Source organism: Diaporthe amygdali (assembly GCF_026229845.1).
Source record: "Diaporthe amygdali strain CAA958 chromosome Unknown NODE_2_length_3802984_cov_64_841326, whole genome shotgun sequence".
Taxonomy (NCBI): domain Eukaryota; kingdom Fungi; phylum Ascomycota; class Sordariomycetes; order Diaporthales; family Diaporthaceae; genus Diaporthe; species Diaporthe amygdali.
Genome location: NW_026517022.1, coordinates 2,868,925 through 2,896,652, shown reverse-complemented (window position 1 = coordinate 2,896,652; position 27,728 = coordinate 2,868,925). Strand labels below are relative to the sequence as shown.

At 51.1% G+C, this 27,728-nt stretch overlaps 11 protein-coding genes across 11 annotated transcripts; 7 read left to right on the top strand and 4 right to left on the bottom strand.

The window, feature by feature from the left end:
• Nucleotides 1-1,436: 1,436 nt before the first annotated feature.
• Nucleotides 1,437-2,492, bottom strand: J7T55_012225 (uncharacterized protein; the record flags this gene model as incomplete). Its single annotated transcript, XM_053137090.1, has 1 exon — nucleotides 1,437-2,492. The coding sequence occupies one exon, from the start codon at nucleotides 2,490-2,492 to the stop codon at nucleotides 1,437-1,439; it is 1,056 nt and encodes a 351-aa protein (XP_053000026.1).
• Nucleotides 2,493-3,561: 1,069 nt separating this feature from the next.
• J7T55_012224 (uncharacterized protein) lies at nucleotides 3,562-4,829 on the bottom strand (the record flags this gene model as incomplete). Its single annotated transcript, XM_053137089.1, has 3 exons — nucleotides 3,562-3,921; nucleotides 3,989-4,220; nucleotides 4,345-4,829. The coding sequence occupies 3 exons, from the start codon at nucleotides 4,827-4,829 to the stop codon at nucleotides 3,562-3,564; spliced, it is 1,077 nt and encodes a 358-aa protein (XP_053000025.1).
• Nucleotides 4,830-6,310: 1,481 nt separating this feature from the next.
• On the top strand, nucleotides 6,311-7,004 carry J7T55_012223 (uncharacterized protein; the record flags this gene model as incomplete). The annotated part of the gene is made up of 2 exons (XM_053137087.1): nucleotides 6,311-6,879; nucleotides 6,995-7,004. The coding sequence occupies 2 exons, from the start codon at nucleotides 6,311-6,313 to the stop codon at nucleotides 7,002-7,004; spliced, it is 579 nt and encodes a 192-aa protein (XP_053000024.1).
• A 488-nt stretch (nucleotides 7,005-7,492) lies between these two features.
• On the top strand, nucleotides 7,493-8,182 carry J7T55_012222 (uncharacterized protein; the record flags this gene model as incomplete). Its single annotated transcript, XM_053137086.1, has 1 exon — nucleotides 7,493-8,182. One exon carries the CDS (start codon nucleotides 7,493-7,495, stop codon nucleotides 8,180-8,182), a length of 690 nt encoding a protein of 229 aa, XP_053000023.1.
• Nucleotides 8,183-9,609: 1,427 nt separating this feature from the next.
• On the top strand, nucleotides 9,610-11,214 carry J7T55_012221 (uncharacterized protein; the record flags this gene model as incomplete). Its single annotated transcript, XM_053137085.1, has 1 exon — nucleotides 9,610-11,214. The coding sequence occupies one exon, from the start codon at nucleotides 9,610-9,612 to the stop codon at nucleotides 11,212-11,214; it is 1,605 nt and encodes a 534-aa protein (XP_053000022.1).
• Nucleotides 11,215-11,437: 223 nt separating this feature from the next.
• On the bottom strand, nucleotides 11,438-13,269 carry J7T55_012220 (sterol reductase; the record flags this gene model as incomplete). The annotated part of the gene is made up of 5 exons (XM_053137084.1): nucleotides 11,438-11,452; nucleotides 11,662-11,803; nucleotides 11,875-12,282; nucleotides 12,363-12,875; nucleotides 12,932-13,269. The coding sequence occupies 5 exons, from the start codon at nucleotides 13,267-13,269 to the stop codon at nucleotides 11,438-11,440; spliced, it is 1,416 nt and encodes a 471-aa protein (XP_053000021.1).
• An 812-nt stretch (nucleotides 13,270-14,081) lies between these two features.
• On the top strand, nucleotides 14,082-15,938 carry J7T55_012219 (uncharacterized protein; the record flags this gene model as incomplete). Its single annotated transcript, XM_053137083.1, has 1 exon — nucleotides 14,082-15,938. The coding sequence occupies one exon, from the start codon at nucleotides 14,082-14,084 to the stop codon at nucleotides 15,936-15,938; it is 1,857 nt and encodes a 618-aa protein (XP_053000020.1).
• Nucleotides 15,939-18,949: 3,011 nt separating this feature from the next.
• Nucleotides 18,950-20,007, top strand: J7T55_012218 (dihydrodipicolinate synthase; the record flags this gene model as incomplete). Its single annotated transcript, XM_053137082.1, has 2 exons — nucleotides 18,950-19,411; nucleotides 19,477-20,007. The coding sequence occupies 2 exons, from the start codon at nucleotides 18,950-18,952 to the stop codon at nucleotides 20,005-20,007; spliced, it is 993 nt and encodes a 330-aa protein (XP_053000019.1).
• Nucleotides 20,008-20,342: 335 nt separating this feature from the next.
• On the bottom strand, nucleotides 20,343-21,530 carry J7T55_012217 (glycosyl hydrolase; the record flags this gene model as incomplete). The annotated part of the gene is made up of 1 exon (XM_053137081.1): nucleotides 20,343-21,530. One exon carries the CDS (start codon nucleotides 21,528-21,530, stop codon nucleotides 20,343-20,345), a length of 1,188 nt encoding a protein of 395 aa, XP_053000018.1.
• A 649-nt stretch (nucleotides 21,531-22,179) lies between these two features.
• On the top strand, nucleotides 22,180-24,264 carry J7T55_012216 (quinate permease; the record flags this gene model as incomplete). The annotated part of the gene is made up of 6 exons (XM_053137080.1): nucleotides 22,180-22,396; nucleotides 22,567-22,846; nucleotides 22,908-23,026; nucleotides 23,083-23,244; nucleotides 23,316-23,778; nucleotides 23,841-24,264. The coding sequence occupies 6 exons, from the start codon at nucleotides 22,180-22,182 to the stop codon at nucleotides 24,262-24,264; spliced, it is 1,665 nt and encodes a 554-aa protein (XP_053000017.1).
• Nucleotides 24,265-25,061: 797 nt separating this feature from the next.
• J7T55_012215 (uncharacterized protein) lies at nucleotides 25,062-27,549 on the top strand (the record flags this gene model as incomplete). The annotated part of the gene is made up of 6 exons (XM_053137079.1): nucleotides 25,062-25,337; nucleotides 25,399-25,461; nucleotides 25,544-25,593; nucleotides 25,695-26,230; nucleotides 26,303-26,815; nucleotides 26,885-27,549. The coding sequence occupies 6 exons, from the start codon at nucleotides 25,062-25,064 to the stop codon at nucleotides 27,547-27,549; spliced, it is 2,103 nt and encodes a 700-aa protein (XP_053000016.1).
• Nucleotides 27,550-27,728: the final 179 nt, after the last annotated feature.

The window sequence follows — 27,728 nt, the reverse complement described above, 5'->3', positions numbered from 1 at the left end:
CACGGCTGGCGGCCTTTACCGGCGCTGTTAACGTGCTTCCACCCAGATTTCTAGTGATTGCGTTAGTGCTACTCACATGTCGACCACAAGCCTCTGGTCTATGAGCAAGACGTTATTAAACACCTTGGTTGTATGCCCTAGTTTTTGTTCACTTACAAGTTTGACAAATGATAGAATTGATAGAATCTGTAGCCATCTGGTTCTGCTGTTGGTTTTATTGACTCTGGCTGAACGAGCTTCAGTTCATGGCTCGAACACTCAGGATAGTCCAGATCGAATGTCGCAATGACGACGAGGTTGACAGGGACGAAGCCCTATATATATCTCATGGCTCGACGCATGATGGCAAGCTTTTCTGTGACTGGATTGTATAGATCCGCACAGGGAAATTTCACTATCATTTCACCATGCTTGCTGCGTAGATGAAGAGCCCAGAAGACAGAAGTGTAGGACAGCATCGGCCTGCCGACCTTCCCCTGTCAACCTCACTGCTGAGTTCACACTCGGGACCACCACTCGACTATGGAATACTTCAGGTCCATATTAATACATCGCATACGTTCGGGAAACTGAAAGGTTCCTAATGTGACCTCTATTTGGTCATATGAAGGCCTGCGCTCACCTAGACGGTAGACCTTTCCTCGCAATTCTTCGGACCACTACCAGTACTGTGCTTTCGAGATGCTAGCAGACCATTTCCCAGACGCCCGCTGATGACTCTGGTTGTATCAAAGTAGCATGAAGCTGACAACCTGCCTATACCCTTGGTGTTGGTCTATGAGGAAGGCAGCCAGGTGCAACCCCTCGGAATGTTGCATTCGAGGTACCTGGACATCACGGGCTGAGAGACAGGCAGAGCTGCGTAGTACAGACGGTCACCAAGACAGAACACAGGTACGAGAATATGCATATTGCTTTCATTTTCAAAGAACATGCACAGCATGCCCCATCTCCGTTTAAATACCACCAAGCACAGCCGAGCGCCCGCGTCCCTGCGGCCATTTCCATCAATAAAGCGTCACAAACGGCTAACACTGCTGCCGTCAGATGATATGAATTCGTAATGTCGTTAAGAAAATAGATCGCTCGGGTATTGTTGATATCATGTTACTGTGGCCAGTGCCACCTTCCCCCCTCCACGGCCTCAAAAGAAAAGTACACCTCGTAGATACATTCCAGCTTTTACAAGTTTTGGACAATTAGCTCGCACCGGGGGATTTGCTTTGAAAACGCCCCCTCGCACCTCTTCGATTATCGCTCGTGTTTCAAGAGCTTTCAAACTTCGCTTACGGCAGCTGTCCAGTCGGAACACAGATTGCCAGGTCCCCCACGCAGTCGTGTGCAACGCAAGTGAACCGTACTCTCACGTGCGTCAGACCATATAGGTCCCTCAATAACTGAGCCTGTCTTGGCAGCAGCAATTGGAGACACAGCGTTTATACGGCGGTTCGAGGTTTGAAATCATCATCAACGTCGAGCTGCTCATCAGAAATCAAGGGCTCATCCGGTCCGTCGTAAACAGCAGGCTCGGGCTTGAACTCAGAGCTGACCTCGAGCTGCGAATCATCCATCAGGGGCTCTCCAGCGGCAGCTGACGCGTCACTGACGGTGGGGGCCTTGCTGGAGATGGTCTGGTCATCTCGCCCATTGTCCTCGCCGGTCACTGCAGCACCGCTGGCGTGCGGTGTCTCGGCGGCGCCGAGCTCCCTGTTCAGCGGCGCCTCGAAAGGTGTCTCAAAGGGCGTCTCGAAAGGCGTCTCAAAGGCCGTTGGAACCTCCTGGACGGGCGTGGCGTCCTCGTCCTCGGCGTCGGCATCGTTCACCGGCTCTGCAGGACCCGAGTCGGCACTCGATTCATGGCTCTCAACTGGCTCAGCCTGAGCAGCGCTCGGCGGCTCGGCCTCATGGGAGTTGGATGGTTCCGTCGTGCTTGCATTGAGTGTTCCCCAACCGGGGCCGGGCTTCTCCACGAATTGGTTGATGATGGGTGACTCCAGGATGACAGCCCCCGAGTCGCGGACGTTGCTGTGGGAGGGGAATTGCTCGATTGGCGTGCTGTCCTCCGGCGACTCCTCATCCTCGTGGCGCTGGATGGGGAACTGTTCCGACAGAACGGAGCTGCGGCGTAGCTCATCGTCGGCGTCATCCGCGGCGGCGTCCGTGCCGTCTGAGACATGAGCTGGCGTCTGTGCAGCTGTCGGCTCAGGTGCCGCGAGCGGCCCGTCTGTCTCGGCGACGGGTGCTCGGGTCTCACTCTCCTCCGCGATGGGGCGGCCTGTGGAAGTGGGCGAATCGGGCACGGGCACGAACTCCGAGGGCCGGCCGTAGAGGCTGTTTGTGACGGGGAGCTTGATCTCGGTGGTCTCCAGGACGCCCTTCTCATCAATATGTGCGTCGTCCTTGGCGATATCCGGGTTCAACCGTGGGTTCATAGACCACGGCCGTGGATGCCGACGCAGAGGGCGGACTCCGCCTCTGAAGAATGGACTCATTGCCGGTGGGGAGGGAAGTCGCAATTGCAACGGTGGGGCGCGGGATAAGCTTCTGGATACGATGTGATTGATGAGATCAGAGTCTCCCCAAGCGGCTCGAGCGTGGAATTGTAGCCAGTCGATTGACTTGAGTGACTGAGTGATGGATTGACCGATGTGGTGTCCTGGAGGGTGATGACGATGGATGGCTGGGTCTGGGTTCGAGATCGAATGAAGATGAGCCTCACTCAGTCAGCATCAGGTCAGTAAACCCCAGTCGAGTAATGCCCAGGTCAGGTATTATTAGTCTAGCGAGCAATCTGCATCCTGCTACTGCCAGGCCTGCTCGGGAACAGCAGGAGGGAAAGCGTGGGCAGTTGCGGGGGCGGCTGGCTGCTAACTTCCGGTTCTAAGTTGCCATTTGAGGCAGTCGGCACCACCAACGAAAAGCCCCTAATGCAGGTCGAGCAAGGTTCTGTGGAGCTCATGTTGGAGCTCATGTACCGTATACACGCGATCCCACAGCATCCTGGTTGGCGCTGCTTGTACCCCCCGTTCCCGACCTACCGATCCTCCGGCAGGTAGACGCGACCAGCTGATGTGGAAAACAAGGAAGTGAGGGAGAGATTGGATGAGGCCAGGGGAGGGAACCCGAATTGCTACCTCGGAATGGCACAGACAGAAACAGGCTAGCCGATCCGACCGCGAAGCTTCATTTACTTCATTTATCTGTGGCTGTCCTCTTCATCATCCCGCAGCCCTGCTGCCGTCTCTCTCATGTTCCAGCTGTGATTGTGCAATTGTGCCTGGCCGATGCCAATACTCTCAAATTGAGAGACCACCAATGTGGTGATATCTTCCCACAGACGGAAACCCATTATGAGGCCCATTTATCTCCTCCCGCTTCCGCTGTTTCTTACATAAACAAAACGCCCATTTCCTTCACATGCATTATCGCTCTCCAAGAGAATGGGTATCGTTTCAACAATTGTGACCAAGCAAAAAAAAATTCATGAACCTCGTTCCCGAAATGGCTTTTTCCTCATCAGCCAGGCTGTGTTCAGAACGCCTCCCTTCGTTCCCTCCCTGACTAGTCGGCGATGACCCCACAGGGGCCAGCAGCACCAACATCACTAGAATTGTCTGAGTCTCGAGTAAAGTAGACAGTCGCGCCGTGCCCCGACGGACAGGTCGAGTCTTTGTCGTCGCCGGTATCCCAGCCCGTGATCATGGCACACGACGTGCCAACGAAGCCACCACTCGGCATGTAGGCCCACGAGTTGCAGCCGGCAGAAACACTCTTGAAGCAATGGGCGCAGCAATCCTTGGAGTCGCTCGCGCCGTAGTAGCTGGTCGTCCAGCCGCCGTTGCCTGGCGCACCCTTGACTCCCATGAACGACACAGAGGTGAGGAAATCGGACGAGTCAGCGCACTCGCTGGGGACTGGGGACTGTTATGGTTATATGGTCAGCTTTCTAACACATAAGATGGCAAGTAAACAATGTTTCTGTGAATACAGGGGCGTCACCTGGCTGGATGGCCTTGATGGCGCCCTGATAGAAGGGGATGATGTCGCAGGGGTAGGGAATACAGAGACGGTCCCCGTCGAAGACGGCGACGTTGATGAAGACGGAAATACGGAAACGGATATGGTAACCATAGAACGCACTGAAGAGTGAGTTGCAGTGGCCGAAGAGCTTGTAGAGATTGACGAGCTGCCAGTCATCGAGGTAGCTGTAGCCGAGGTGGCTGTAGTCGAAGAACTGCGCAGTATAATAGTCAGCCAGGGGGAAGATATGGATTGTTGGGCGACGAAGCTGATGTGCCACTGGGATGGATTCCTCGTTTTGTCTGTACTGCGATAAATGCTTACCTGGAACCGCTTCCAGCACCAACCGAACGGTCCTTGTTGTTGTTGCTAACCACCACGCCGACGACAGTGGCAATCAGGACGAGCACAGCAACAACCAGAGCGATGATGACGGGGGTCCGGTACTTGCGCCAACAGGAGGGCTTCTCGCCGGCGTACACGACGGCCGAGCCGCGGCGGTCGCCAATGTCGTCAGGTTGCACGACAGGGCGCGTGGACGCCGCATCGTCGCAGTCCATCTGGGCGAGGTTCGAGACGGGCTCCGGCACCGACACGACCGCGAGCTCGGGCAGAGGGTTCGCTATCGCCTCGGCGTACTGCGACTGGCTGTAGCGGCTGGCCGAGGAGCTGCCACCGCCTTCAGCGTCGTCGGAGCCCTGCTGCTGGGATCCGTGGGCGGTGCCGTTGGCGGTGCCATTGGCGTGGCCATTGGCGTGGCCGTTGGTATGGCCGTTGGCGATCTCGCCGGGATTGCCTTGGCTGGCCATTGTGGTGGTTATTGTTGATGGTTGCAAGTGGGCAAAGGAATGAAAGGTATCTGAAGATGTGTGATTGATGTCAGGTGAGGTAATTTGCAAACTGGGACAGCAGTAGTGACTGTCGTGCTGGAGTGTGGCAGATCCGAAACGAGTGTTGCCGTGGGACAGCAAAGACTGTGTGACGGCAAGTTGTGTTTGTCAGTGGAGAGGCGTCCCGTTATTCTGTTTTTTTCCAACGGGTCTGTGAAGCTTCACCTTTGCCTGAGACTGGCCGCAGCTCTTTTGTGTGGCCCAACTGGATCTGGTTTGTGAAAGGTTTGGGTTACCTGTCAGGGGGTGACGCTGGCGATATGCATGTTGTGCTATTTGTGCTAGGCAAACAACGAGCGAGTTTTGGGGCCTCGGATGGAGTTTCAGATGAAAAAGCTGCTCGTCGGAGCCTAAGTTAATGGTTAAAAGTTGACAATGCACCTGAGCCACATATCTTGTATTGGGTGTAGTCGGTTGTGACTTCTGTGGTCCCTTGAGCCCACCGATTTGCAGCTTCCAATGACCTCCACTTCACTGTCAGAGCATGAAAAAGTTGATAAAAGACCTAGAATAGAAGCACTTTTTGCAGAATACTAGTGTTTTTGACAGCCACTCCATTCTCATCGTCTGGAACGCAGTTCCCGATATAGATGGCATACCACTTGAAGATATCGTTGTAAGACACCTTTAGATTTGTAAACAGCATCTACAAGGAGCCCTGTCCATCATTAGCTGTGCCATAACTGTGCTAGTTGGAGGCTGAGGTGCTTTGTTGGTTCTTTTCAGGTTCCTTTCCTCTTATTCATCTAATTGCTGACTCAAGATGCTGTCAAGTAGCCTCTAATTAGGCCCTATCACACGTATTGTCTTCTCCCATGCCACTGTAAACAATGCTGCAAGGTTCAAAGTCACTGGATTTAATACGTTGGTGCCTAACGATGGTATACTAAGCCTGAGATGACTCGATATTAAAGTACAGTGCCACGGTGGAATCGATATAGCTCAGTGGCTCTGGGGGCTTTGGTGATTATTTGCTCGCTTTGCTCGCCTTTGTGCCGCCACTGGTCACAAAAAGAGACTGCAATAGCTGGAAGAGCTTTGTTTGGGACGATTAACATGTTTCTCATTGTACCAGAGGGGACAATATTGTCAAGCTCAACTTCACTTGGGCCGATGTCTCGACTCTGTGAATTTGGTGGCTGTAGTACAATACCGAGGACCAAGGCTGGCGGAATGGAGCATCATTAGATATAAAAGTGCAGTACAAGATTGCCCAAATTGCCCCTAGCGGCTCAGTGCGATATCGTCTCCATTGAGCTTTGAGTTCACAAACAGTGGGCATTTGAGCTTTAATCAAGAACACGGACACGAACTGGTTTTTGGTTGTCTTTTCCATACGAAAAAGCATACGGACTCACCAGAAAAAATCACCCAAGCACCGAGTTTACCACGAGATCAGGATGGTGTGCCAGAAATGTGGCCTGCTCAACTGGCCACTCGAAGACATCCTCTGCTACGAATGTGGCATGCAGCTAAACGTCAGACAGACAGCTAAGAAGAAGATCAAACAGGGCATCAAGCCCAAGAAACCTGATTCCAATCAGGCAGAAAACGAAAAATCGTTTGAACAAACGTCACACTCGCACAAGACGCTCTCTCGAGGGTCGCAGCCGACACAATATGAATGCAAGGAGATCGCCGCGGCATATGCTCTGCCTGGCCACTATGATCTAAGCCGAGCTCCTACGGAGACGTTTTTCTCGTCCTCTGCCTGCAAGAACTTTCTCTCCGACAATAGGAACTTCGGGCCTGCTGCTGCGCAGAGAACAGATGCCACTACTCACGCCCGAGGAGATTCATCAGCATATACCGGTCTTTCAGCACTCTTTTCCAGCTCGACATTCACAGATGGAAACGTGTTGGACTGCGGCAGGCAGATACAGACTGCGAACCGTCTCTCGCAAAACGAGCAAGTCTCACAGAACCAGGGACAGCCATCTTCGCCTGTCATTCCTCAACAAGTTTCCAGGTACGTTTTATTATCACGTCGGTAGGCACTCGCGGCCTTACGGCAGACCGTAACACATGAATTTTGAAATCGGAGTACATATAGAAGATTGAAACGACTGACAAGGGCTCAGTAGGGATAGTTGAGATGCTGTGGCTCGATGATGCCTCACGCCGCACGACTGGCCCCGAGCAGCAGATGTTAGTCGTTGTCCACACGGTGTTTAATTCCAACGGTTAGACATGGTTGCGAAAAGCCTTTGAAATAAACGACGAAATTACGCATCAGACATCAGCATTGCTAAATAAAAAAAAGAATAGCCAATGCAGTATGGTTTCCAGTACTCGTCAACGATGACTAGATAGGGTGGGCAGGATGACCGATCATTTCCAACGCTTCTGAGAAGCTTGCAACGGTGACATTCCGACCGCCGTTTCAATTGCCATCAGCCCCATGATGAGTTCTTATGTGGTAGTCACACTGTATCTCCTAGCTATAAATACTTCACCTTCGGAAGCCCAGAATCTTCTTGCGCCAATGTCGGCCAGAATACCGCACAAATACCCTGGATACGTTCTCAGAGAGCCCAACTGAACACATTCACCGCGCTCAATAATTTCTCAACTCAGTCAAAATGGACTTGTCAAGCCTGCTCAACCCTGATAATGGAAGTTCTACATCTCAACACGAGCAAGTGGATACGCAACAGTACATTGCACAAGCCATAATCTACGACGAGGCCCAGAAGCGCAATCAACGTCCCGGAGCGAACCACCGTTTCACACCATATGATACTAGCCAGCCCAGACGCGTACAATTTAAGGCAGAAGATCCCGAGATATTTTCGAATCCCACTCAGGGTTCAGAACCTTTGCCAAATAAGGACCAGGGAGAGCGTGGCAGCGTAACCGATGGGTCATCTTTACCTGCCGGCATGAATATCGAACTTGACCCACATCAGGATACGCAGCGAGCGCAGCAGCAGTCTCAACAGGTTCAGACTCAAACAATTTCAAAAGGCAGACCCCGTTCCATTACACAAGAAGAAGGCCACGATTCCGATTATGAAACAGATCAGCCGAGTATTGAAGTTTCTCATACTTCTCAGTCCTATGAAGAGCAGGAAAGGTCCAGAAGAAAAGATATCATGTGGACCAGGGGAAAGAATAATTTCGTTCTTGGAAGAGGAGATATGGTACGGAACAGGGATAAGAGGTATTCATGGGAAGATCTCGAGAGGGACTTCCGGAACGAGTTCTGCACTAATACTACTGCGTCGGAACTCGAAGAGCGCTACTATGCCATTGTCCAAGAGAAAAGCTAAGCAAAGCAAGCCAAACTGTCTTCACCCAGCACCCAGGCATAGGCAGACAACATTTGTAATCCACAAATACCCCGTGTCAATGGCTTTGCTTCCTGTCTGAGAAAGAGTACAACTCCAAAACAGCGCAATTTACCGGACCAGCTGAGGCCACGGCCTCTATGTCGAGGGTGCTGGAGTGGGGATTTGGAGCATATTGCATGTTACTGGACAAACAGCCCGAGGACTTCTGATTTGGAACATAGCGACACAGTCAATAACAGATTCTAAAACAGTAAATGATGTTCAGTCCTATGTGATAATCCGGCAACTGCACCTTTTTGCATATTACGATATCTACGGGCGTGCATGCCTGATGATTAGTGGAACGAGCTTAGGCTCGGGTATCCGCTTCGCAGCCACAGTGTCTCTGAGATGAAGAAGTAAAAAAAGGGGGGAGGCTACAAGATAATCGACCATGGGGAAACCCCGTGTGGGATGAACCCTTGTGGGATAGCTTCCTGCGGGCAAGCGAGTGAGCCACAAAGGGGTCCGCAATGGCGTGTTTGCGGATCTTGAGAGTGTGGCAGTGTTGTTCTAGTAGTGTATGTGAAGAAGGGTATCTACAGGACCCGCAATAACAACGACATACCACAGCGTGCCATGTTTCTGCACACAATAGCTGGAGCTGATTACACTCACGCAGTTCGCCTGACAGGCCCTGTAGGGAAGACTCTACGGATTCGCAGCTAATTACATATATGCACTTACGGCCAATGCAATTGGGAATGCATAAATACATCACTTAACGTACAGAATTCCTAGATTAGCATTGACTGTGTATTCATTTTGCTGCTGTTTGCCAACACGATGTGGTAGCCTCGTCCTCAAGAGATATATCATTATTCAGGTCTGTGTAGCTGCTCTATCATCACATTGTATAAGCCCTCAAGCTACTGATTCTCGTTGCCAGAATATATGGTATTCATGAAACATGCCAAGAAACATTATTGGAAGGATCAGTAATTTTGCTCGAAATGGGCAGGTATTGACAGCTCACCCGAGAGGATGCAGACCTGGTGGAGTCATCCTTCCTGCCTAGATTACCTTCTCGCCCAATTAAGCCTGCGTGTGAGTGAACAGCACGGAAATTAGTGTGAGTGGAGCCTTCGAAACTCCCTCGTGTTTGTGAAGACGCCGCATATAAGCTGCACAATATCTGAGCTAGTCTTTATGGCTACAATGCAAGTGGACGATTCATATCGACAAGCCTTGCCTCACGGACTCCTCGCATACGGGGGTTCCGGACCGGTGAAGTAGAAAGCATGATTTCACCCGCTTGTAATAATTCGGTGACGCAGGCAACATATATTTAGATACTCACTTACCCGCGCTTCAGTTCTTGGATTGTCTTCGGCCTAACCATCCATGAAGAAGGAATTTAAGTCACAATGAAACCTATTTCCTTCTGGCCCTTGCTGGCCGCTCCTGCAGCGTCGTCAAATGAATTCAGTGCCAATGATTCCACCAAGACGCCTCCAATAGTATCCACTACCTCTGGGAGAATACATGGGAAAGTCGATCCAAGCCTGCCCAATGTCCATCAATATCTCGGTATTCCTTACGCCCTGCCGCCTATAGATGCAAAGCGTTGGGCAGCACCAAAACCTCTCGACTTGCCCGACTCGGACGTTCAGGCTACGAATCTGCCGCCAAGCTGTCTGCAGTACTTCAACCATTCACCTATTAATACGGAAGTCGTGCCCGAGTTCAACCTCCAGGGCCTTAATGGGACTGGCGCAATCAGCGAAGACTGTTTAACACTCAGCGTATGGACCCCTGCCAACACGACAGCATCATCTGAGGGCGTACCGGTCCTCATCTGGGTCTATGGCGGCGGCTACGGTGTCGGCTCCGGCCAGGATGTGCCTTACCAGATACCCGCTCAGTGGGTAGACAGGACCCCGGACCACATTGTGGTCTCATTCAACTATCGTCTGGGCATCTTTGGATTTCCCAACGCCGGCGGTCTCACAGACCAGAATCTCGCTCTACTCGACACACGCGCATTAGTGGAGTGGTGTCGGAAGAACATCGCCGCGTTTGGAGGTGATCCAAAGCGGATTGTCTTGTGGGGTCAGTCGGCAGGATCTTTAATGGCCAATCACTACGGCTTTGCATACCGTGACGACCCCATCGTCACGGGTCTGATCATGAACTCCGGGACGGCGTTACTCCCATACTACACAGTTAACGACACGTCAAGGTCTAACTTTACATTTGTCGCCGACCACGTAGGCTGTGCTGGTCTTGCAGACGAACCTGACAAACAACTTTCATGCATGCGCGATGTCAACGGCAGTGTTATCATCGATTTTGTTGCGAACTATTCGACAAGCATTGGAAGTGGAGGATTGACTGGGCTTGCTTTTGTTCCCGTTGAGGACAATGTCTTAGTCTTTTCAAACTACACAAAGCGAGCCATGGATGGATTGCAAGCTAACATAGTAAGATTTTTGATTCCTATTCACACCTCTCTAACATGCTTGTCTCCTTCAAAATCTGACTGCTGGAAGCCCGCAATCGTTGGTACAAACGCCCAAGATGGTATCTTGTACGCCGACTACGACCCAATAAATGGCCCAAACACAACCGTAGGCCTAGAGTGGGATCTTCTCCTCTTCTCCTGCCCGGCAACCAACACAATCCGTCTTCGACAGCAGACGGGGCTTGTGACCTTCCGCTCCGTGTACTATGGCAACTTCAGTAATGTGTCCCCGCTGCCGTGGATGGGGGCATACCACGGCTCGGAATCGCCCATACTTATGGGCACACATCCGAATTTCCGTGGAAATAGCACTCCTGAGGAGTATGCAACAAGTCATGCGTTCCAGGATGCATACGTGGCTTTCGCTAGTGACCCTGAGAACGGCCTAGCTGGGCAAGGATGGAAGCAGTACACGACTCTGGGGAGTGATGAGGTTAGAGGGTTTGGTAGAAACGGGGTAGCGGCGGAGGATGTGAGTATTGCGTCAACGGAGTCACTATGTGTATGAAATGCTGGGCAGACCGTTACGTACACCACATGAGTTGTGAAACAATGAATTTCGAGATTCGCATAGGTCATAATTTTACAGGTAGAGTTTTCGAACTCAAGCTACACATGTTCTTTGCCTTTTGACTAGAGGCACAACGCCATGACATGCTGAAGAGATGTACCACGTATTCTTGCTAGAGTAGCACAGACCATGTGAAGATAGATAGATGTCAACCCTCAAATCACTTTTCTTGGCCCTGAAGCGGCAAGATGATCAGCTATCATCTCATCCGCCATGTACCTGCCCAAGTGACCTTGATATCACAGATTGAATGGCGCTCTACCAGAATTATTGAGTAGAGACTGTTGGAAACAATCACCAAAAGCCTTGTGTCAGAAGATATACTTCATGACTGTCAGCTGCTCTGGCGTAATAATGACACTCGTTATATCAAGTTGTACTTACTGGGAAGAAAAGATACGGCACCTCCTTTTCGTACTGCGTCCAAGCTGCTCCATACTTTCTGCGGCACCGCTGAATGTCCCTGGTAGCACGATGAACGATCATGATCATGAAGAAGACGAAGTAAAACCAGGGAAAGGGGCTCCTGAAATCTGAGTGTCAGTAGCTAGTTCTTCGTCGAAATTTGGAAATCCAAGAGCTATCAGATTGACTCACTTGAACCCAGTGATAAGGCCCCAGGACATTGAGAAGAACATATCTGGCACATAGTTCGGCTTCCGCACAATGCCGAACCAGCCATCCACGAGGATACGGTCTCCAGCATCCGTCTCGATAGTCTTGGGGTTCTCAATAACGACCCAAGGTACTTGCGGGAATGTGTTTCGCTTGATAAGCTGACCTCTCTCCTGCTGGCGGAACGAGTTCTTTTGCCCGTTGGACGAATCCCACATCCAGTACATGAAGAGATAAACGACGACTAGCGCAGACAAGGCATAGCGATTCCAGCGGTACTCGGACGGGTCGTTGTTTGCGAGGTAGAGAGCACAGTGACAGTACGTAAAGGGCACACCGGCCATGTTCCAGAAGGTGAGCATGAAGCCAAGCTTCTCCCAGTACATGTCCCTGCAAGGTGGAGTTAGAGACCAGCTAGAACATGGCGCCACACCAGAAGGGTGGAGAGGCAGAGCTTGCTCTACACTTACCAAGATGTGATGATCAACTGCTCTCCCTTTGCGCAAGCATTGGTGTAGAGGAAATGCGCCATAAGAAGGAACAGCACCTCGCCCGAGACATAGCCATAATCCTCATACTGGCGAGTAGCCACAGATGCGGTGATCAAGAACAGGATGAACCACGGGATTCGGACTTCATAGAACATCTTGAAGTCAAGAATTCCAATCCGTGGGTTTAGCTCGATACCCATGAAGAAGTCGTAAATAGGATAGCCGGTGGGACGGTGGGTTCGTCCCCTTACAATAGCTTGGACATAGACGATGAAAGAATTCAAGAAGCCGGAAATGATAGCCACCGTCATGATAGAGCCGAACTCATCGATCAGTGTGTACAGGGGAAAGATGCCGGTCAGGTGCAGGCCCGCGGCGATAGCGAGGGTCGCATACCAACTGGTGTATGCTGAGCAATAGTACGGCAGCTTCTTGCCGCCCTCGTGGCGCAGTGGCCGACCCTGGCTCATCACTCCGGGCATGTAGCAGTACCTTTCAACTTTTGCTTAGAAATTGCGAAAATACGAGAATGGATGATGACGACATACATGACAGCCTCTGTTAGAAAGAATGTCCAAAAGACGACCCAGGCCTTGGCCGTCGGATAGGCCCCTTCATAGACGAGTTGAGCTAGATGACGGGCAAAGTCTCCCCAGGTTTGACCAGAAGCCGGCAGAGGAAGTTGGCCATTGTAGTAAGTTGCGCCAATCCACATGTACCACATCACGAGAGGGAAGCTGATCATCAGCGCTGTGACGCCGAGAGAACCTCCAAACTCGAATTCATCGGACTCGCCATCTGTGTACTTTGAGGTCTGGTTCTCGACTGCCGAATTTTTCGACTTTTCTATCGGCGCGTTTCGGCTTCTGCTTCTTGCAGCACCCATGTTGCTGAAATCGGTGAAGCACCTAATTAATTATGTAGAACGCGTCGGCTGGGTATATTCCGGGGCAGGCGAGGTCACTATTCTGCTGTCTCGGATAGTGCAAGAGCGTAAATATGCTTGAAATTCGAGTTGATTCGTCTACCGAACAGAATAGCTTGATGAACAGGCGAGTGGTCGGTATTTATTTTTTGGTCTCAACTTGATGAAGTCAGGCTATAGCTGCCAGCTGGCGATCTAGCAGGGACACCCCTTTCTCGCGCAACCCGGCTTGAAATTCAAGCCTCATTTCCGGAACCAAGATGGTCGCATCAGGAACGTCAACGACACGGCATATGAAATGCGGCATTAGGAAGGGAAATTTACAGCGAGCTTAGTTGGGATCACACGCCGGCACTTAGCAGCCCTCGTAATTGTGGGCTGAGAAGCTGAAAGCGAACCAATCGCTATCCACATAGTTGGGGTCCGCTTTTCCTCTTCTGGCGCGGCTCCTCTCCTTTAACTTCGTGGCGGCAAGTCAAAGCGATTCGCTGAGCAACCTTCTCTCTCATCAAACCATATTCACGCCAACGCCCGCCCTCCTGCAAGGCTATCGGGAATTGTCCTGTACCATGCCACCACCCAAGAAACGACGCACGAAATGCTTCACTGGGTGTTGGACTTGTCGATCTCGTCGAGTCAAGTGCGATGAGTAAGTGAGCGAATACCCGTGAAGCCTTCAACATCGGGCGCCTTACAGAACACAAACACCAAACAAGACGTTTTTGACTTACACGCCCTGCAGGGAGACTCCGTCATGTCTGCGCTGTCGTCAGATGGGCCTCCAATGTGAGGGTTACGGCATGAGGCTGACATGGGTGCCATACAACCCTCTTGCAGACGTCGACGATCAAGAATCCGCCGATGACCTGCCCCGGGATCGCAGAGCATCGAGACGCTCCTTGACGCCCTTTGGAGTGGCGCCCGCTATCCTCCGTCTAGACTCTCCGGAGCTCGATTTCGCGTTGACGCAAATTGATGAATGGTCCCCTAAGGAGTTTCCTCGGAAGTCATCTGGACTTGAGAAAGGGGGGTTTTCGGTCTTCTCGGTCGGCCCCTCCAGACTAGGAATCTCGGAATCGGATACTCGTCATCTCGGTACGGCATCTGACCGAGATCGTCTCCAATTGCCAGAATATGGCTCAACGCCGGCAGATACCCCCGGCGCTCTTTCCGTCACCAATCTCACCGACACTACAGGTTCGGCTGCTGCAGTAGCAGCAGATGACGCCAGGATCCCGTCTTTTGGGAACTTTTGGGAGGGCTCAGTCACGGCCCAACCCACCCCTGTTCCATCTAGGGTACCAACCCGCATTTCTTTCATAGATACTGTCTCAGCAGCTCAACCAGCCTCACCACTTCACTCGGACTATGGGAGTCGCGAAGGGTTGGATCGAGAAGCTGCAGTCATTGCCCAGGATAGGCTTCGTCAGGACCTTATACAGGCTCCGCCGCGTCATCTAGATGCTATGTCCATGCCGTCTAAGCAGAAGCGGCTCATACATCACTGGGTCACTTTCACCAGCAGGAAGATTGTACTCTTGGACGAGCCGCACAACCCTTGCCGCACTATGATGCTTCCCATGGCACTGAAAGGCCTCGTTTCCAAGGCGGAAGATTCTAATGCCGATGTCGCTATATTTCATGCCATCTGCTCGGCGGCTGCTTATAACCTGTTCGAGCTCAGTGGGAGAACTACGGAACAAGATCATGTTCTGGCTTTGTTCCATGACAGCGAGGCCATTCACCATCTGCGGAACAATTTGACACGAGCCGACGAGCATCAAGACCAGTCTTTTGCGATGGCCATAATGGCCTGTATTGCCGTCGAGGCTGTCTCCGGCACGACCCAACGATGGCGCACCCACGTGTCTGGCGGTCTGGCCTATCTCTCTAAACTACAAGCCCGTGGTGTGGATGAGACCGCACTGTCCGCCTTTAGACAGCACATGGTGAAGATGGCTATACTCTGTGACTTTCCCGTCTCTGATAATCTCAAGTCTTTCTTGAACGACGACGGTGGATCTGCAAGTGGCCTTGAGTTCACCTTTCCGTACTATGGTGTCTCGAAGGCCACGCTACAAGCCCATGCTCGTATTAATCAGCTGGCCACTGCTTCCTCCAGCGGCAAACCGGCCTCCGAGAAGGAACTCGACGCTTTTGAGTTGCAGCTTTATCTCCAGTTCCCAGGTCTACCGCCTCAATTATTAATCGCAGACGCGTCCAAGCTCCACGCCGCCGTTGTTCATCATACATCTACGGCTTTCTATTATGCGGGATTGATATTCTTTCAGAGAAGTATTCGGGGCTCTCCAGTGGCTGCAGTGCAAGACCTAGTGGAACTTGGCGTGCAGGAACTGGAATCAATCGAGCTTGTTGGCAAAGGGAAGCTGGGCTGTATGATGTTGTGGCCTGCCCTGGTGCTCGGCGCCGAGTGCAACACCCCCAATTCTCAGGGACGGATGCGAGCCTGGTTTCAAAGTCAGCGGAAACTGGGCTTCAGGAATCTAGTGGTCCTGGAAGACCTCATTACCTCACTCTGGAGTGCTCGGGCTGATCCTGATGCCCATAATGAAGAGGCCGATTGGCGAGAAATGATTGCACAGCCGCGATTTGATGTCTTCCGGCTTTGACTCAGGGGCTACAGGTAGATCTCTCTTGGTGCTCGCTTTGTCATAGATAGAAGTTTGGAAGCTTCTGGCTCCCATGTCAGCATATCGTGCCTGAATCCCCACAAATAGCACGTGCGAACTGCCTGTATCGCCGGCAGCATTGAGGACGCAGCTGGCCTCGGCCCAATGGTAACCCCCGATTTACTAGGGCGAAAACAGATTCTCTTTTTACAGGGACGCGCCTCGTCAAATTTATCAAATCTCTACTGTCTCTGCCTCTGTCTCTGACTCCTGCCTTTCTACGCCCACAGCAACCTCAAGTTCGTCTCGGTCTGCTCTTCGTGGAGACCACTTCTCTGACCCAGATTGTACCTGGCACCCTTCAAAGCCAATTCATTTGTTCTACTCCTCTCTGCCTATTTTCAAATCTCAATCTCACATGATCGCGGGCTCCAACAAGCTTTACATCGCAACGACTACGGAGTTCTACGACGCTGTCAACTTAAGTCGAAGCCTGATCTAGGTCTCAACAAAGTCAACGGGCTGCTCAGGGCTAAGCATGGCTACCGCATTCACAAGCCACATTCGGAAACAACAGTAGTCCCTGAACAACAAGAAGAATAACTATGGTATGATTTCTTGCTAATACAGCCTCTTCCTTCCACAATACTCACATTGAACAGACAAAGTCAACTACGTCTGAGATTGTCTCACCGACTCTTCTTGCCGTCTGTGACACGGCCGAAATTTGCAATCGCATTCCGAGCCCACTTCTTTCCATACGTTCCGACATCGACACCATCTCTCAACCTGCTGGCACCAACAACATGTTTTTGGCTCAGTTCGCCTCTCGTTTCCTTTGTTACTCACCAAATAATCCGAACGGAGGGCCGCAACTTTGATGACTTGACACAATTTCAAAGTTGCTCAGGGCCCACTCTGACCGATGGAGTTAGACCTACCCAGCAATCAGCTTGATTCACGGCAGGGTCTCCGTCCGAAAGGTGGCCTGGAAATTGCTTTGGCTCAAAGTAGACTAAATACAGGCTCAGGCGGATACCATTTAGTCGACTCATCGAGGCTTGCCATGAATCAGCCTAACCGCCCCATACTCGGCCTCGTACAGTAGGTCTCCAGCCCATGACTACTGCGGACACGTTCCACAGTCAACCGCTCTGGTGCTGTTACGTTCTGAATCAGCTTATTAGGAGACGGGCCAGAGCTTCGGGGAGGGAGCGACTACCACCTTTTCTCGTTATATTTCGCTTGTTATCCAAGCCCATATTAACAAGACGCCACACATGATCCCGATCATATCCGACCGAAGACTCCTCGAGCTCGACTATGTGTGCGCAGCCAACTGCGTTGCGTTCTCGCAACCACACAACGATCCGATCGATCCGCGATTGACTACCTAATGGGGCGACTGAGCAAGATGAAGCAAATCAAAGCTGCTGTGTCTAAGCTGTGGCTTTTTGGCACAAAAGCAGGACAGTGTGCCTGTGTGGACAACAGGCCAGGAATTCCAACTTGAAATTCATGGACAGGATGGCATGTAACATCACTCTGAGTGTAGAGTTGGAGCTCTGAGTCCAAGCTGAGGATCGGTCAGACACTTACGCACCAGTTTCCTCGCCTAGTACCATCGCAGTCTCATTGGACCACCCTAATTACAGCTTCACTCAAGGCAGGAAGCTGCTCACCTTGTGAGGAGGACAATCAGCGGGGCCATATCTCGACATGTGGTCGTTTGTAACGTCTCTGCCCAAATCGAGGTGGAGGATTTCATTGTGTGGACTGTGGCGCAGGTTGATAGTGTGGTAACTCCCAACAAAATCGGAGGCCACTAGCTTGGTTGCGGAAAGACAGTCCAAAGCCACCACATGAGAAGTTACGTCTCAAGACAAGCAATTCGAAGACCATGACCTGAGAAATACTTGAAATCACGGGGAAATCTCAACCATTTTTCAAAACCCGGGTAAGCACCTCGCTCAAATGCAATGCGGGCCGGCCAGGTTGCAGTTGCTCATGCTAGGATGGGGGAATGGTAGCCCAGACGCGAATTTCGCCTGAAATTAAAGCAAGATGCCGGCAATGGCGCTGTTCCGACAGCACGAGGAAAGCACAGCGAAGAATATCGACGATTTGAAGAGAAAGCTCATCAACAACTGACAGACTGTCACAATCAACGACTACCAGCAATACCACACAGATCACAGCTGCCACCATATCACGAATGCCCCTAAGATAGTCTCCACACACAGTAATTAGCAGCACGTCGTGTATAAAAGCCACAGCAAAACTATCACTCAATGCATAGACACGGTGCAGCTTGATGTTACCTCAGTGGCAAGGCACAATGTCTCTTCGGAGCTCGTATCAAGTGCAATAGGTGTCTATTCATCAGCGACACCATCTCGACGCATCAGTACGTGCTTGACGACCGCCGTTGTTAGATACGGGGGTGTAGGATGACGCATTGCCTTCGAGAGGTGGGTTTGCGGAAGATATACATTCCTGTTCGGCCCACTCTTGCTGATACTATTGGCCTGAGTTCTGCCGCCGCCCGAAGTATCAGGGAGACAAATACTACTCTTGCCAGCTACATCGTCAAGGAGGACCGAAGGGAGCTGCTCAGTATGAGGTTGTGAGGACAAATCAATGACAACGAGCTATCCATTGTTACCAATATTTCCATTCCGACGAGTTGGGCACGTGCTTAGTAACCCCTCCGCCGGCATAGGTGTGGATAACTGGGGTCTCGGGAAGAATGCCGAGCAGAGCATCCCGCCCCGGTCCCGGATCGATCTACAGCACCAGACCCGCCGTTGGTCTCGGAGCTCCATGGAGGGGTAAAATGTATCTACAAGTCAAAATGATTCTTGGACAGACCGAGTGAACAAACAATCATTTGCGGAAAAAAACATTAGAGTCTCCTCAAAGTGACACTTCTAACCGCCGTGCCTAGTTTTCGCAAGAGAATCCCCACAGTCACCGACCTTGCTTTAATTTTGTGTCTTATATCAGTCATCATGGGTTTGAAAACATCATCAGCAAAAGCAAAGCCACTCCCACCAGGTGTTTATACGCCAGTCATCACTATCTACAGCGATGCTGCTGATCAGCCCGTGGATTTGCAGGCTATGTATGCCCATGGCCAGCATCTAGTCAACAGCGGCATGCATGGCCTCGTCTACCTCGGCACAAACGGTGAGCTGGCCCTTCTCTCGGGCCCGGAGCGGCAACAAATCCTCCGCAACGCACGGAAAATGGTGACCGACATGGGTCTGCCCGATTATCCTATCGTCGCAGGCATCTCAGCGCAGAGCACAGTGGAGACGATCCAGCTTGCCAAAGAAGCAGGCGAAGCAGGAGCAGGCTGGGGCCTTCTGCTCCCCCCGAGCTACTGGGCCAAGGCCTTGCCAACGGAAGCACTCGTTGCGTACTACCGTGATGTGGCGGATGCTAGCCCTATACCTGTCGTAATTTACAATGTGAGACTTTCCTTAGATTGAAACCTATGCCTTATGAAGGAAAATAGACTCTAATGATCTTCTAGTTTCCTGGGGTGACATCGGGTATCGATCTGGACTCGGACCAATTAGCCGCGCTGGCCTCCCACCCTAACATCGTGGCCACAAAGCTCACCTGTGGAAACGTGGGAAAGCTCACGCGGCTAACATCCAAGTTTGAGCCTCCTCACTTTGGCGTTTACGGCGGTAGCAGCGACTATCTGCTGCCAACGCTGCATACAGGCGGCAATGGTTGTGTTACCGGCATGGGCAACATCTTTCCCAAATCCACGTCAAGAATATATGACTACTGGGCAGCTGGACAGCTGGACAAGGCTAGGGAGTTACAAGACCTGGTTGCCAATGCGGAGTGGGCCTGCAAGAAGTCCTTGGCATGCACTAAGTACGGTGCCTGGTGGTACCTTGGCAAGCAGTTGGGCATAGAAAATGAGCAGCAGTTCAAGATGCGAAAGCCGTATCTGGAACTGAAGCCAGACCTTAAGAAATGGACAACAGAGACTTTATCGGTCTTGGAGGAGATGGAGAAGTCTTTGCCTGGCCGGCAGGTCCCTAATTAAATACCTGCTTGAGCAGTAGGTGATAATATTATCGAATATAACAAACTTGGCAATTTTCATGGCTAGAGAAGTCGAAAGCATGTGGAAGATAGCAAAGTCATGACCCTTACAAATGTGCTGCCCATGTTTCCGCATCTCCAATGGACAAATGCTGAGATTTCGATTGTCTCATGAAACAATGGAACTTCAGCAACAGACTCTCCCCAGTTTCGAAGACGGCACGAAATTTGGCATCTCCGTGAAGCACTCAGACCGTAGAATGTCCCTATGTTTCAATGCAACACACAGGTAAGCAGGGCCCATCATTGTCATTGATATTGATTGCTCGGATGAGTCTACGCATTACTAACAAATTCCTCAGCATCTCGAATGTAAACATACTTGATGTTCCTCCGATGGTAGGTGTAAGCCACATGCACCCCATTCTGTCCCTTCCCATCCACTAAAATACTGGGATAACTTAATTCCCTGTTCGTGCGCTCCTTGGAGTTGTTTGTCATGCAGAAACCATCGCCGTCCTCCAAAACTCTCCATTTCCAAGTTTTACCATGATCCTTAGACAACGCAACCGACAGTAACTTTCGCGGCGTGCCCCATATGGCCACTTTGCTCCCCATGCCCGGTTGATTGCTCCTTGTATCTTCTGCAGGTGTAATGTCGTCGTAGAGCCCCTCCCTTCTTTGCATCTCTGGATTGGCTTTCGAGTCGTTGAATATCATCACGATGTCACCACTGGGCAAAGCCGCCGCACCAATTCCTGAGTTTGGATTTGGCAGTGGAGTCTTCTCAAGGGCACTCCATTCAAGCCCGTCTTCTGAAACGGACCGATAAACTTCATCAGCCCACCGACTCCTGAAGAATGCCACATAGGACCCTGTACTCGGTATCCGTATGATATTCATGTGCACGCGTCCCACAGAGTCAGGGACCTCCTTTTCGAGCCAAGTTCGACCCCCATCGTGCGTGTACAATATCGCAGACACGTCGTCATTACCGACCCACCTGAAGCCAGGCGGTGTACGGCAATACCAAATAGGTAGCACCCACGTTCCTCCTGGGAGTACTACCAGAGGCTGTCGAACGAAGACGCCTTTCCTGCCCGGGAACGGCTCAAAGGGTGCAGACCACGTGCGTGCGTCGTCGCTGGACGTACGAGCGATCACCACCGCCTCGTCCTGGTTGCCAAGGGGTTGCGCGGTGTGGAAGAGCCAGATGGTGCCGGTAGCAGGGTCTCGGAACAAGACAGGGTTCTGCTCGCTGCGCTCCTTGTCTGCAGATACCCGCACTGGTGCTGACCAGGATGCAGTAGAGCCGGGCTCGAGCCGAGAGAGATAGATCGAGATGTCATGTGTACCCTCTTGCGTTCCACCAAACCAGACGCAGAGGAGTGTTCCGTCTGGAAGTTCGAGAAGGTTGGACGCGTGGCATTGGACCGTTGAGGCTGGTAGGTCGTCAACCCGAGTCAGCGCACGGCTCTTGGTGTGTGTATCCGTCGAGGTGACGGTATTGGTAATGGTCGACATTGCCTTTGGTTGCGCTAGAGTCTGACAGCAATGCTGAAGTAGGGAGCCTAGATCTTGAGTCACCTGAGAAGAGGCTGATTTGCTTGGCTTATCAACTTTGTCATCAGCGAATGGCCGGGATATCTATCTTCACGGCGCAGACTTCCCGGAAAGGCTGGGAGGCTTTTGAAGCGGTTGCTAATTCCTAGCCTAGCCTAGCAGAACAGCTCTCCGCGTTCGCGTGCTTTTTAGGACACGGGATTCTCTCCGAGTCATCTCTGTGGAGCTAAATCACGTTCAATGCCGCTCCCCGCATTCACTGTTCACCCCAGATCTTGGCATATCCGGGGTTGATCTGGGGAAGTGGAGCAAAGCCGGGGCTGGACTCAGGTCAACGACTCAGAGTTATTGTATTAAGCATGAGCCTCCTTTAATCGCGTAGTCGCACAAGTTCCCGTGCTCCTCTTCATCTAGTTAAGGTCAGTTCGCAAGCCTGCGAGCTTTGCTTCCACCTATATCCTTAACTTCCCTCATCTGCGACGATGGTCTAAGGATCAAGTCAGCCTCCAGCCATTCATCGAGACCGAGCTTTGACTCGAAGCAATCAATCTTTCTCTTTCCATCCACCTTGTCCTCTTCTGACGAGGTAGAACATCGTTTAACCGACGGAATGGGTGGCGGCACGTCGATATGGGCCTCTCCAGAATGGAAGTCCGACCCTCAAGAAATCTTCAACCGGAGACTCTTCTACCTAGCAACAACAGTTGCTTTTGCTGGGTGCTCTTATGGCTTTGATCAGGGCAACATCGGGGGTGTCCTGACTCTCCCAAGTTTCAAGAAAGCCTTTGGCTTAGATGTCCTCTCTGAGAACGAAGCTGACCAAAGAGGTATGTGCGTGCCACAAGCTACCCAAGCAAGCATGGAGGACTCTTTAAGATGCGAATTACTGACGAGGTTTCTGCTTGCAGCCGGAGACATTGCCGCCATGCGTTCGTTTGCAATCCCCTTCCCCTGTCCACACACACAAATACGAATGTAATCTCACAACACAGTATAGTGGCTGCAGGCGGCTCAGCAGGCGCGCTGATAGCGGCACCCTTCGCTGATTTCCTCGGGCGCAAGAAATCAATGATTGTCTTTTCAGCCTTGTTTCTCATCGGTGCAACGATGCAAGAAATCGCCCACCTAGGTGTGTTCTATGCCGGCCGCTTTATTGCCGGCCTGGCCATCGGGGGGACTAGCATGTTGGCACCGCAATACCTCGGCGAGAACTCTCCAAAGTCGATCCGTGGCTCTCTGACAACGTCGTACAATTTGTGCATCATACTGGCCCTGAGGTGAGTTCTGTCACTAAATATGCCCCACACAAGATCAGCATTAATTGAATCGTCTCTGCAGCTTGGCATTCTGGACAAATTATGGTGTATCGCTGTGGCCTACTTCGAGCAATTTGCAGTGGAAGCTTGCCCTGGGAATCCAAATCATACCAGGAGGTTGCATGTTTCTGATGTTGTGGTGTAAGTCACAAAGTCGACTTTCCGTGTTTTAGTGTCCAGTAACTAACGCAGCCCAGTTGTCATTGACACACCTCGGGCTCTGATCGCGAAGGGCAAGAGGGAGAAAGGCCTCGAAAATCTTTGCAAGCTACGAGGCCTCCCCTCTGAGCACCCGTACGTGGCTCAAGAATATATGGAAGTTTGTGCCCAGGTCGATTCCGAGCAAGAACTCACGAAAGGTAAAGTTGGAATGCTTTTACAACAGCTATTGAATGACAGGAGAATTTTCTTAATTGCTGACATTGTTCAGGGTCGAACTACCTTGTCGTCATCAAAGACATCGCCACGATACCGAGCAATTCCCGTCGTTTCTTCCTTGCGACGTTCCTGTTCCTTTTCCACAAATTCACTGGTACGGACAGCCTCAACTACTTTGCGCCGGAGATTTTCGAAATGATCGGGGTACAGTCAGGCTCCCTGTCTTTGTTGACTACTGGCGTATATGGCCTTGTGAAGCTAGCAACTACTGTGATCTATGTTGCCTACATCGTGGATCGCGTTGGGAGAAGGCGACCACTTCTGGTGAGTGCTCCCATCATTGTTCAGTACGGACTCGAACCTGATCAGAATTTCAAGGTTGGCGCAGTGCTTCAAGCGACGGCTATGCTGTACATTGCCCTCTATGTCAGGTTTGCGAAACCTGACTCTACCGGCGGCACCCCAGCTGGAGGCATTGTCGGTATAATTTGGGTGTACATATATGCTTTCGGATGGTAAGTTACGTCCTCTACGCTGGGCAAGATCACATCTCTGACCATATATGGGTTGCGCTTAGGTCCTTCGGATGGTCAGTTGCGCCTTATGTTGTGGCTGCAGAGATTTTCCCTGCACGGATACGCTCCTTCTCGATGTCAATTTGCTTCTTCATCAACTGGATTGTCGACTATGGAATCACCAAGGCCACTCCAAGCATGATGACCCATCTCGGCTGGGGAACCTTCCTCCTTTATGCGGTATTGACTTACATTGGCGCCGTGTTCGTGTTCTTTTGCATGCCAGAGTTCAAAGGCCGCTCGATTGAATCTATGGACGATCTCTTCCAACACTCTATCTGGACAATGTGGCGACACGCTTACCCGACGGAGGAAGACAAAGTTCGTCACGATGTGCAAGAGCATATACTTCAGAAGGGACGAGATGAGGAGGAGGTTCAACCGGAGGCCAAAAAGTCTGATATCACAGTCATCCACCAGGAATAATGTCTGAATCAAGGCAGCGTAGTATTACACAAGGTGATACTTATTTGAATGATTTTCCAAGCGTCTGGATTTATATAACTGAATGTATCAATATACATCGTGATTTGAAGCTCCTTTTACATTTGGCCTGGAAGTTTCAACATACAAATATACAAAAAGCTCAACAGCAGTTATTCGCATACACATGAAGTGACGGGGTGGGGTGACTTCCTATGACCCAGCCTCCACTTCCTAGGTACATAAGTATGTAGTTTTGAAAGATCAGATAGACCGAAAGTCCGTCGCCCCCATAAGACATTAGTAGAGACCAAAAGCATATCCCTTCAAGTTCTGTTGTCTTTTAGGCTCGAGGTAGATACGTGCCGGATTGCGTCTTACTTTGCGCAGGAAACTATTGGACCGGGACCTAAGCGATTTCGATGTATTCAGGGGTTCCTACGATGCCCCCTGAATTCCACGTTCGCTCCCTGCATCTTGATCAAACAAGATGTCACATAAAAAAAAAGGTCTAGGCTCAGCGAGATGTTTTGATATTCACGAGTCAAATCAGCACCGAGATTAGTATCTCGCGTTGAATGGTGGACGGTTGTTTTCGAAGTTAGTTCCAACCTCGGCAGGGTTCCCCAGCCGGTGGGGTCCACCTAAGGGTGTAGTGTGGAGGAGAAAAGAGGAGATCTTCGCCGCATGGCCCCCACATGTGCCTCACAAGATGCTGTTAATGCTCCCCCTCTTTCTGTCCCCTTGCGAGTCGTAACTGTTCCGTGTTTGTTAACTTTTCTGCGTTGCACGCCAGAAGAATGGCCCCAACCAAGCGCTCCTGGGAGGAGGCGAATGCGGGCTCCGACCTCGATGCCGCCAGTGTGCTGCAGGGTAGTAGTAGCAGGCATGGGTCGCAGCCCACGCGTCCCCTTCACGTTGCTGCGGCGGCCAGCGATGCATCAGCAACGTCGCCAACAGGTGCGGTCCCCGCGTCACAACATGCCAGCAATGGTGGCATGGGTGGATCGGCCTCTCAGCATGTTCCAATGATCTCACGGAAGATCCGCGCATGTGCCAGCTGCCGCAAACACAAGGTAATACCCAGCCAATCGACGTCTTTCTAGTCTAGAATTGGGTCTCATATTCTCTCTGCAGATCAAATGTATCATGGACGAAAATGCCGGGCCTCCATGTAAGAGATGTGCCGAGAAGAACCTGGTAAGTAATTAATGTGCAATTTTTAGAGATCATTGAAAACCTCTGGACCCGTGGTTGAATCTCACACGGAACGGCGCTTTAGGGTTGTGTGTTGAATAAAAGTATTCAAACTCTCATTACTGAGAGGTCAAGGTATGGACTGCGGAAAACCACCTTTACCATCGTCAATATTTGGATGGACAAATGACAGTCCACGCCTCGACTGGTCACTGACATTGCTTCATGATATATAGATCATCTTTGGCAATGGTCCATGACTTGGAAATCATCCACGCAAGTCTTGACGAGGTCCTGAAGACCTTACAACTTCCTCAACTAGCAAAGCTTCAAAGCCCCACACAGATGTTGCTGTCTCCGAGTTACGAGGAGCATTCAGAAGCTCGCATTCCTGATGAATTTGGATTATCCCGGGATAGTTCCCCAAAGCCTTCCCCGGAAGACGAACACGAGCTTCCAAAGGTCCCTATCAACTCCGTATACCAATTAACAAAGCTTCGAGCCCTACGTTCTCCAGATCATCTCGAACAGAACGAAGCACCAAGGCACCCCTCAGCAAAAGTAGATGACCTCGTTTCCAGAGGGATTCTATCGGTTGAAGATGCCGAGCGTCTCTTCACACTATACAAGGACCACCTTGATCCCTTCATGTACGGCATTGGTGGACGATATGAAACATTGGAGACATTACGACATGGCAGCGGGATACTGACTGTGTGCATCTTTACTGTTTCTGCGCTGCATGATCCAGAAAGCGACAGGATATACGGAGGTACGTAATTCTTCCTCAATACACCTTCGCACGCGACCTATGTTGACACCTTACGCAAAGCATGTTACAAAGAGTGCCGGCGTCTGTTGGCTTCTTCTATGTTCGAGCGCCGGATCGACGCGGACTATCTGAGGGCAATGTGCATTGCTTCGTACTGGCTTTCCGACATAAGCTGGGAGGTCTCAGGCTGTGCGATAAGAAGAGCGGCTGAGTTCAATCTCATTAGACATTTCAAAAAAGCGACAGAGGAAGGCAGCGAGGACTCGGCGGATTATGTGCGACTATGGTACGTGCTTCACATCTGCGACCAGCATTTATCAACACTATATGGACGGCAACCTATTATCCGAGAGGACTTGGCGATCCAAGGCTGGAAAACATTTATGGCTCAATCTCCCCCAAAGACCATGTCAGAAGACACCCGGCTAGCCAGTCAAGTGGCATTGGTAAACATCATCCACGCCATTCGTGACTTATTTGGGCCGGACACTGGCGACCCGGTCCCTCAAGTCTACTCGATGCAAATCACACAATTCTCTCGCCAACTCGATCAGTGGGTTGGTCATTGGTCTGGAGCAGTGATAGGTATATGTCCAACCCGGTTTATCGTTCATAAACCAAAGGAAAGTTGCACTCTGACTTACTCAATGGCAGAGCACCACGAACGAATTGGGACTTTCCCCCGCAAGGGAGTCCTCCTGCACTTCCATTTCGCCAAATTACATCTTTACTCCCACGTCTTCAGGGGTCTTCGCAAAAATCCAATCCCCTCATACTTCTTGGAGCCAGCCTCCTCGGCAGCGGCAGCAGCGACTGCTATCATTGACCTCCTGATTGCAGATGCTGACATTCAGCCGGCACTCGCAGGGATGCCATCCTATATGCATTCAATGTCAGGCTTTGCCTGCATGTTTCTTGCTAAACTTGCCATGATCCATGGCGACCAATTAATCGAGAGGCAAAAAGTCGTGGATTCAATCACACGACTCGCGGGGTTCTATCGGTCGACACCAGTAGGAAAGTGGCACTTGGTAAATCTTATGGCTGATGGCTTGGACAAGATTGTGGAGACACTGCGGGCAACCGGAACATCTATGTCAAGCGCACAGCCTCGTCTCGAATTGGCAACCGCCGAAAGCGAAGGAGGAGACTTTGCGAGTCTCATGAACCCTGGCTTCTCTGGCGAGTCTGCTTTCAGTTTTGACGCAAACTTTCTACTTGATAGCAACATGAGTCTCGGGGCCCCAGAACTGATGTATTTCAGCAACGGCACTAACATGTCTGGGATGACTGACAACTTTAGTCCTGATAGTCTCTGATTTTTTCGGGCATAGCATGGTGGATAAAAGTGGATTAAAAGCAGTAAATTGTTCTTGTGTACTATATGCCGGTCACTAGAGCAGGTTGTAATGAACACTATGTAATTAAACCACATCGGGTCCTAGGGAAGGTTCAGTGTTTCGATGTGCCGGGGTATTACTGGATGGGTAGACCAATT